This window comes from Notothenia coriiceps, unplaced genomic scaffold (assembly GCF_000735185.1).
Source record: "Notothenia coriiceps isolate Sejong01 unplaced genomic scaffold, NC01 NC01_scaffold00035087, whole genome shotgun sequence".
NCBI lineage: Eukaryota > Metazoa > Chordata > Actinopteri > Perciformes > Nototheniidae > Notothenia > Notothenia coriiceps.
Genome location: NW_011367788.1, coordinates 33,043 through 41,954, shown reverse-complemented (window position 1 = coordinate 41,954; position 8,912 = coordinate 33,043). Strand labels below are relative to the sequence as shown.

Below are 8,912 nucleotides of genomic sequence, written 5' to 3'. Positions count from 1 at the left end.
CTCGCCAACACGGCACCCAGACCCCACGCAGCATTCTCATCTGTTTCTCATTTCTGGTTGCTAACAAACGCCATTGTAACACATAATCACGCATCAGAGCACAGTGGGCTCATAGGGAGGGGGGGGCAGGAGCTCCAACAAGGCGTGTAGGACAGAGAGTGAATACACATACTATACAGAGATGCTGTGTGAGTTTGGAAAATTGCACAATTTAAATCTATTCCAGTAGACCTCAACAATGGAATTATGATCAGTAGGAATGGCCATGACATGAGACCTTTAAAGTGATGGATTGTAACAGAAAAAATGAGGAAACTTCTGGGACTTCAATTCCACTTCACTTCACGGTAAATATGTATATATTACAACATCAAATTTGGCAACCAAGGTTTTCATATGTTGTATGATATATTTTCTTATGTAGTTTCAGGGACTCGTATATGTTTGTTCCCCAGAACTGTATAAGCAATTGTAAAGTTTCTGTTACCTAGGCAGAATTCTCTGTAATGTGGTTCTCTGGCGTCTTCCAGCAGTTTCCTCACGAGGCCCTCATGATTCCGAAACTGCGACTTCACACCGATGCACTCTCTCCAACCTGCACGGGGAGAAAGAGAGGAACAAATCATCTCTTATACATTTAGGGAAAACCATTGAAGACATCAAGAACTCATTTGTAGGCAAGACCTGAGATCTGAATGTTCCTATCTCAGTGATTAGGAGAAGAGAGCCATCGCTTTACAGAATGTCTGTGTGCTGATTCCCTTTGGCCTGATTTCATGCAAGTGAAACTGCAAAATACTGAATATCTTTCTGTCACTACTTTGGTAATATAGCGGTGCAGTGATGAAATATTAGGGGTATAAGCGCTTCCTTGACAAAAAGACAATAGGATTTTTCACTTGGAATATTGAAGAAAACAAGTTGTTGATGTTTATGTTTACTTATACGTTTTGTTCAGCAGGATAATCTCCACATATTAACACCACTTTATAATAGGTGAAGTGTAAATGCAATCTCCAGAAGTAAAAAGTTAACGTTAAGGTATGAACAAACTACATTACAGTCACATGACTTCACGTCACCGCCGCTAAGCTAAAGGCGGCTAATGTTCAGCGTAACGTTTAGTCGTCTCATTTAGAAAGTTGTTAGCAAACACATCTTTAATGACACATAGAAGCTTCAGATGTTTACTGACGTATGTCATGTTGTAGAACAAAGTCAAAATCTAGTAAGCTTTCGTGATCCTAAGACCTTATTTCAGGCATCTAACCAAAAACCCATTCAAAAGAGAAATGACTTTGAGATGAGAACCAGAAGGGCTAACATGCTAAACAATTTCCAGGTTGTAGGACTCATTCCTGCACCACTCTATATTCTTAATGTATTTGGATTTATATTAATATTTCTTTGCCTTTAACCTCAATTTCAAAATTTAATTTAACAGTATGAAGTGCAAGGTAACAGCATGTAATGAAGCGTGAGAGAGAGTCGATGGCATGCAGCAGATATTATAAACCCCATTCAAACACGAGCACAAGGCCCATTGACTCACGGTCGGTGACATCTTTCATTCTCCAAATTTTAATAATTCATTAATCTAGCAGCCATGAGTGGATTCCACTTTTTCACATCCAGTTTGAAGTCAGCCGAGTCATTTCATCACACGGGAACGGAGAGAAAAATAAAAAGAGCTTCTTTTCAAAGCAGCGAGGACACATTCATCAAAGTGTGCAGTTCAGAGTACTCACTGGAGGGGGCAGCGCTGAGGGGGGTCGAGCACTGAGGCGGACCCCATCCCTTCACATTGTAGGCACTCACTCTCACAAAGTAATGCACTCCCTGCGTTTGGAGAAAAAGCAGCAGACCGCCAAATGATCAGCATGCATTAACCTCGTCCTTTCCTGGACATTGAAAGCCAGATGCTGCCGTCATTATACATTCATCTGGTTAGGTAAGGCAGTTGAGTGGTGTAAGTGTTCTCTTATGGAAAGTGGTTTAGTACAGTCTGAGTGAAGCCTAGAGCTAATGTATGTGTGTATCAAGGGCGTCACTCAGTGTTGAAAAGTGGTGAGGGGACATAAGGATTTCTAAAGGGTCTTCAACATATACACTTTTAGGCAATGTAATGGGGGGTAAGGGCAGATGGTTACCAAGTTTGGAAACTATGTGAAGACATTTTTAAAGTTACTGATCAGTGCATGCATACTTTTTGGTCATTTTTATAACGAATAAGCTAAGGTGGAAAGTTAATTGTATTTTAAATGTATTTAATGTTTTTTTTATTGTGCAAAATAAATCTTTCTGTAAGCTTTTTCATTTGTTTTCAGTATTTGTTTTGTCAGTAACAGCATACATTAAAATACCAATAGAAATAGGAGCTAAGACTGTTGAGATATACAGAGAAGTGAATGTACATGATACATTTATTTAATGCCTATATTTATATAGACTTTATTCTTGAAATATTAAATAAATAAATTCAATTTTTTGGCGACAATTTGAGGTTTTTAGATTGGTTCTAACAAAGTGGATCAACTAAGTGTGAACTTCCTGCTAAATGAATAGCGTTACTTTGTTGTTGAATCGTGACATTAATACATTTTGTGGCACACTTGTTGAACAGCAAACATCTTTAGGTTTGTAGGAAGGTGTATTTTGTAATTGTTACGTTTATTCTAGTTTGTTTTGTGTTTGAACCTTTTATGTGATTTTATACTTATTTGTATGTTTTGTGAGCTGAGCTGTGTGATTTTAAATTGTATGTATCTCTCTGTACAGCACTTTGGTCTGGAGGTTTTAAAGTCCTTTATAAATAAAATTGGATTGGATTGGAAGGAATCAGTATTTTTTTCAGTCGTTGTTGTTGAAGTCCAAGTGCAGTTGCAATCTATTCTGATTTGTCAAGTGATCAAGGGCGTAACTGTAGTCCAACTGTGATTCTGCTGTGTGTGCTGTATTTGAAAATACTGCATGACTTACTGCTGTGAGCCCCTTGATACTGATGGTTGGGTTCTTGGTCTCTGTGACTTGTGTTGAGCCGAGGATGCGTTTGAAGCTGACTGCGGAGCTCCATTCCACTGTGAACACAAAACAATCCCTCTGTCAGGTTATTCTCTGGCTTTACTCAGAGGGAACTGAGGATTTGAGTGTTTACAGTTTCGGGAACGTGCTGTATGTGGGCTTAATCTACCCTTGACTGCAAAGTATGACATTTATGCAGCTGTTAAACCAAACAGAGAAGCTAAAAGACTTCCATAAATATGAGGCTTTTATTCCTGTCAGGCTAAATTATGTGTGACCTTGATTATATTATTCCTTTATTGAGCCACTCAATTCTCTCTTTAGTTTTGCTCATGCCTCCTACATTATTAATATATCTCCATCCCATCATCTATTATATATTCAAGTCTTGATGACTTTTATTAAAACTCTTTTTCACCACCCACCTCTGCAGCGGGTGATGAGCCCCACGGTGTTTCCCTCCGGCTCTTTGATGGTCACAAACAGAGAGGAGGTGCTGGTCACCAGAATGGACACGTGACTGGGAGGCCCGGGGAGATCTGGGAGAGACATGAAGACAGACAAATGTTAAAAATAAGCACTACTTATTCTGAGGGTAAATGATAATGAATATAACCAGAGAGAATGATAATTGTATTGGAATGATTTTACTGTATATGGTCTTATAGAGAGGAGCAGGAATGAAAATCAGGAAATGAGTTAGCATTTAAGCACTTCCTGTTTCCTCGTCGTAAGTTGTTTTAAATGATTAGATGCCTCAAATAAGGTGTTTTGTTAACACAAGCTAAGAAGGATGTTTAAGTTTTGTTCTATGAAATCAAATATATCATTAAACACCCCACTGGTGAATGTCTGAAGCTGTTATGGGTCATAACACTGTGCTTGCTAACAAGTGGCTAAACGAGACCATCACACTGAACATTAGCGGCCTTTAGCTTAGCGTTGGTGGCTTTTTACTTGATTGCATTTATGCTTCAAAAATCTGGGAAAGCCCAGATAGTTGTTCCCAAATGTTTGTTACGACTTGAGTTCACAGGAATTTCTACCCTTCAGTCTCACAGCATTTTGTGATATAGTCACAAAATTAATGTAATCTATTGATTCGTGTTCACCAACACGATTTTCCCCTTTTTTTCGTGTCACACAGAACGATTTTAAAAGCAATGTATTTCTATTGGTAGTGTGTTTCGTGCCTGCAGCACGTCTTTTTTTCCGGTCGGGTCTTGGAAGACCGGAAGCTGTGTGGTTCATAAAAATATGTTCTTACTCAATATCAAGCCACGATTATTGTTTTTAATTTGAAATCGTATAATGTCAGACTTTTTCTTGCCGTCCGTGAGGAAAAGAAATGGGGCTCAGAGCCTCAGAATACTGAAATCTTTTAAATCTTTTTTCCTTCTAATTTGTTATTATTTGGTGCAGGCACGAAACATACTACCAATAGAAATACATTTCTTCTAAAATCGTTCTGTGTCAGAATACTAAAATCTGTATTTTTTGTGATCTTTTGTTTCCTTCCAATTTGTTATTATTTACATTGCTTTGAAATCGTTCTGAGTGACACGAAAAAAAGGGGGTATCAATAGATTACTTTTGTGACTATAACACGAAATGCCGTGAGACTGGGTTGCAACACAGCAACAAAAAAAAACAATCCTCAATGATGTACTTCGTCATTCAGATCTGCTCAAAAATATAATTGGTTCTTCTTTAGCCAATGCTCAACCCTTACACCAAGTTACATACAAATCCGGGCATTTGTGTTTCCGTCTTCCTGCTGATAGATAAACAGAAACTGATACCCGTTGTATTGGCATAGATAATAACTTCCCACACATGTAACACACATATGTTTAAGTGTTAGTGTTGCACAGGAAAAAAACAGCTACAGCATCAGGCCAACTCTCCGTGGACAACCCGGATTCATTATTTATTTCCTTCTTTCCTCAAGATTCTCGTTATCCTGGCCGTCAACCTATCCAACCACTGTGTCTTGGTGAAATGTAGAGCTTTTTCTCTCCAAGCCCTGTGCTGCCCCGAGACACTGAATCTCTCCTAGCTCTGTGGTTTTTATGTTGCTGTTCCTGCACTCTGACTTGCTTTCAATAGAACCAATAAAAACAGTTTTTAACTTGCAAAATATCTCAATATTAATATTACCTCAGCACTAGCCAAGAAGTGAATAGATGAAAACACATTTATATTTTACTTTTTTAACATTTAGCTGACACTCTTATCCAGGGAGATTTATAATAATAATAAGAGTATAAGCCTAATTTCCTAAGAATGCACATAGACATTATAGACTTTTAACATATTGATAATTATCCAAATCAGCATATACAGTATGTTAGTGGTGTTAGCTGTTGCTTCCTATCTTTAATTATCTTAACTTATCTTGTCTTTTTTCATCTTATCTTACCTTATCTTAAACTGGACCTATTATGCTATATTGGAAAAATATATTGTAGGGCCATACCTATACAAAACATGTCTGTGAAGTTTTGTGCTTCAAATACCAGCAGATCACAGATAACAGATCCCCCATTGTAGCCATGCCTCATACTGCTCATACCCCTCTTTTGCAGCCCTGTTAGAGAAACGCGGATTTTGGGTCCTTAGCTTGAAAAAAGAGGAGGCGAAGCTAATGCCTGATCAGAATTCTACCGGAGATAAAGTNAAGAAAAGAAGTGAAGTTATAGTTTAGTTTGGCATCTGATTTAGGGGATTAAACAATACACTCGTTGTATTTGTTACCTGGTGGTTACTTACTTGGTCGTAACTAGGGCACTTTTAATCGTGTTGCTGCGTGCTGCTGCACCACACACCCGCCGTGGCCTGTCTGACTGAGTGACTGACTGTGTGCTCTGCGCGCTGCGCGTTAACGTTGAGAGCAGGGAAGGGAGGGGCTGCAGCCAGTGCACGTGCGGGAGTGCCGCGGGGCACGTGTGGGGATGCCTGACAAAATTACAACGCGCATTTGGGGCATTGTTGTATATATTAGAAGCTTTTAATCCAGAATTGATCGATGTTACCATGAGCCACATACAGTACACTGTAAAAAAAACAAAAAAAAACTGTAAAAAACGAACTTTCAAAAGGGCACATTGCTGTCCAGAGGGCATGACGGGCAGGTGCTCAAGCACTACCTAGAGTCTATGTGTGCACGTCCCTGCCTCCTAGTTTAATGTGACATGTTCATTTGTGTTTAAAATGTTAAACACCCAGTACTTTAACTTTGAACAGAAAGCATTATATAACACAGGTTTAAATTAAAGGACATAACTGTATTTGTATACAGCCTATAATGTTGATTTGAACTACACTTAGCTTTATTTTATATATTTAAATGTACAGTACAGTACTGTATTGTAGTTTACTTGACTATTACTTTAATTGTGTTTTTTTTTTCATTGTTTTATGCCTCATGTTTTGGGTGTATTTGTGAAATGTTGTGTTTTATGAAAAAAAAAATGTGTGGAAATTCTTGTTCATTTGTTGTGAAATATATTTGAGTTTGGACCTTCAGGGCCACCGTATAATCCTTCCCTTTTGGAAATCAATGTAATCTGGACAGACGTGATCCCTGTAGTTCTGTACTAGTCATTCAGAAATGCACGTTTTTTTATACAACAGCTGAGCAAACAAGCTGTTCCTTGTCTTCTGAAAACTGTCTTATCTTTTATTGGCTTAGATCAACTCATCTTACCCACTCATAAAGTCTCCGAAGAAGTACAGGCCGTTCAGATTGGGTGATTCACATCCTCTGTACACATACCCCCCCGTCACAGACTTCCCAACATGATGGCTGTACGCAAATATAGGAAGGACGTCATCTGTCGAGGAGAGAGAGAGAGACGATTTAAATACAGTCTGAAGAACTGAATTAGATTGAAAGTGATCAAAGTAACAGGTGGTTAGGAGGCAGGGTCTCTTAATCAAAACAGTAAGGAAAGATGGAGTTTTGAGGAGTTTTACGAGAGCCCAAGTATCTGCTAAGGTCTCCTCCTCTCCAACATATGGACACACTTATACATCGTCCGTATAAACCTTGAATAAAGCAGTTTATTTTGTATGTAGCTTGGCGGGAAACCGACGTACAGCAGAGGTTTGCTTTTGTTCGTTAATCTTGTTTCTCTTAAAGTGGACCTATCATGCTATATTGGAAACATATATTGTAGGGCCATACCTATACAAAACATGTCTGTGAAGTTTTGTGCTTCAAATACCAGCAGATCACAGATAACAGATCCCCCATTGTAGCCATGCCTCATACTGCTCATACCCCTCTTTTGCAGCCCTGTTAGAGAAACGCGGATTTTGGGTCCTTAGCTTGAAAAAAGAGGAGGCGAAGCTAATGCCTGATCAGAATTCTACCGGAGATAAAGTTAAATTCTGCTGTGATAAAATTCCATCCTTTTTTCACCACATCAAGGATTATTTCTGAAACAGTATGGAGCTCAAATGCTTTTTCTCTTGCAGGTTTATCACAAGGTGAGTTCCTTTTTATTTCACGCTTTTTAAACACATGTGCTCTCCAGTACAGGTTAGCTCTGAGTGTTAGCGAGGCTTGCTAATGTAAACAAAGATGAGATTACGTCCAAAACATGTCAGGCATTGTTTCTGATAGCAATTTTCTGTGGGTCCGCCGCCGATTTGACGTCAGATCGGCAGCAAATCTGTATCCGCTCGTTGTTCCCCTGTTTTTAAAAGATTTGGGTACGGAGGAAAAGAGAGAGGGTTTTATTTTCTGACGCTGCGTGAGTTCCCCGATGCACCGGGGGGGGACACATGTTTATGTATAAAAGACATCAAAAAGTGCATTTTGCATGATAGGTCCCCTTTAACTTATCTTGTCTTTTTTCATCTTATCTTATCTTAACTTATCTTATGCCATCTCATCTCAAATTATCTCATCTCATCTTTACGTATCTTAACTTATCTTTACTCATCTTTACTCATCTCATTTTATCTTTACTCATCTTATCTTATCTTATATTTACTTATCTTTACTTATCATATCTCATCTCATCTAATCTCATCTTATCTTAATAACCTGTGTCTTCTCGCTTTTACTATAATGCTGTAATAATAAAATAGGGAAGAGAATGTAAAGTACATTAAAGAGAAATTAATTGACAGCTAAGTAAAGAAGTTTGAACAGAGCACTTTCGGTAGATACAGAGGGGAATTCATCACATAATCCTTTCAAAAACATGACAAGTTGAACCAATTAAAAGCCAAGAGGAAGAGGATTTAAACAGGTCGGTCCAGGGAATGTAAGCGAAGATGCTCGATGTATTAGAAATAGGTTGCACCAAAGCCTTGGAGCTTTTTCCGTGTGTGGTTTCTTTCCTCCAGCACCAAGGTTTAATTTGATCCAAGCAGACACCGGCAGCTGGTGGAGGGCATGTATGATTTGGAAAGGGCGATGACAAGGCAGTCTGTTGAATTTTGGATGAGTTGAAAAGATGCCGGAGAGACTGGAGAGGCCAGCTGGGTGTTACACCAGTCCAGACAGGAAATCAGTAAATTCTAAGCGAGAGATTGGCCTGAATACCTGATCACTGAGGTCTTGTCAGCTGTGATGTATAGGTGTTCTCTCTTGAGATTGGGGTTAAAATGTACAGATAAAATGCAAAAATACCAGATTTTCCTGCAAGCAGTGTTGAAAGTACATTTTCTATACACTCTAAAAACGAATTCAGGCGACCTTTCACCTCCACTTAATTAAATGCATGGTTGCAAGATAAAAATGTGAGTTAATTGATTTAGATAAACATTTTAAGTTGCAAACATTAATTTATAAGTTGTGTTGACGTAATAATGTTGGTAATTACATCAACTTAATATTGTGTGTAATTTGAACTCTTATTTCTGCGTTAATTGAC

General features: G+C 38.5%; 1 protein-coding gene across 1 annotated transcript in view; it reads right to left on the bottom strand.

Moving 5' to 3' along the window:
- Nucleotides 1-488: 488 nt before the first annotated feature.
- Nucleotides 489-8,912, bottom strand: part of LOC104962601 (uncharacterized) — a 10,000-nt gene continuing 1,576 nt past the window's right edge. The window contains exons 2-6 of the mRNA XM_010791054.1: nucleotides 6,731-6,857; nucleotides 3,447-3,560; nucleotides 2,980-3,077; nucleotides 1,749-1,839; nucleotides 489-595 (exon numbers count right to left, since the gene is read on the bottom strand). Of these exons, the coding sequence (XP_010789356.1) occupies nucleotides 550-595; nucleotides 1,749-1,839; nucleotides 2,980-3,077; nucleotides 3,447-3,560; nucleotides 6,731-6,857 (476 nt within the window). The 3' untranslated portion in view covers nucleotides 489-549. The remainder of the gene's footprint in view (nucleotides 596-1,748; nucleotides 1,840-2,979; nucleotides 3,078-3,446; nucleotides 3,561-6,730; nucleotides 6,858-8,912) is intronic.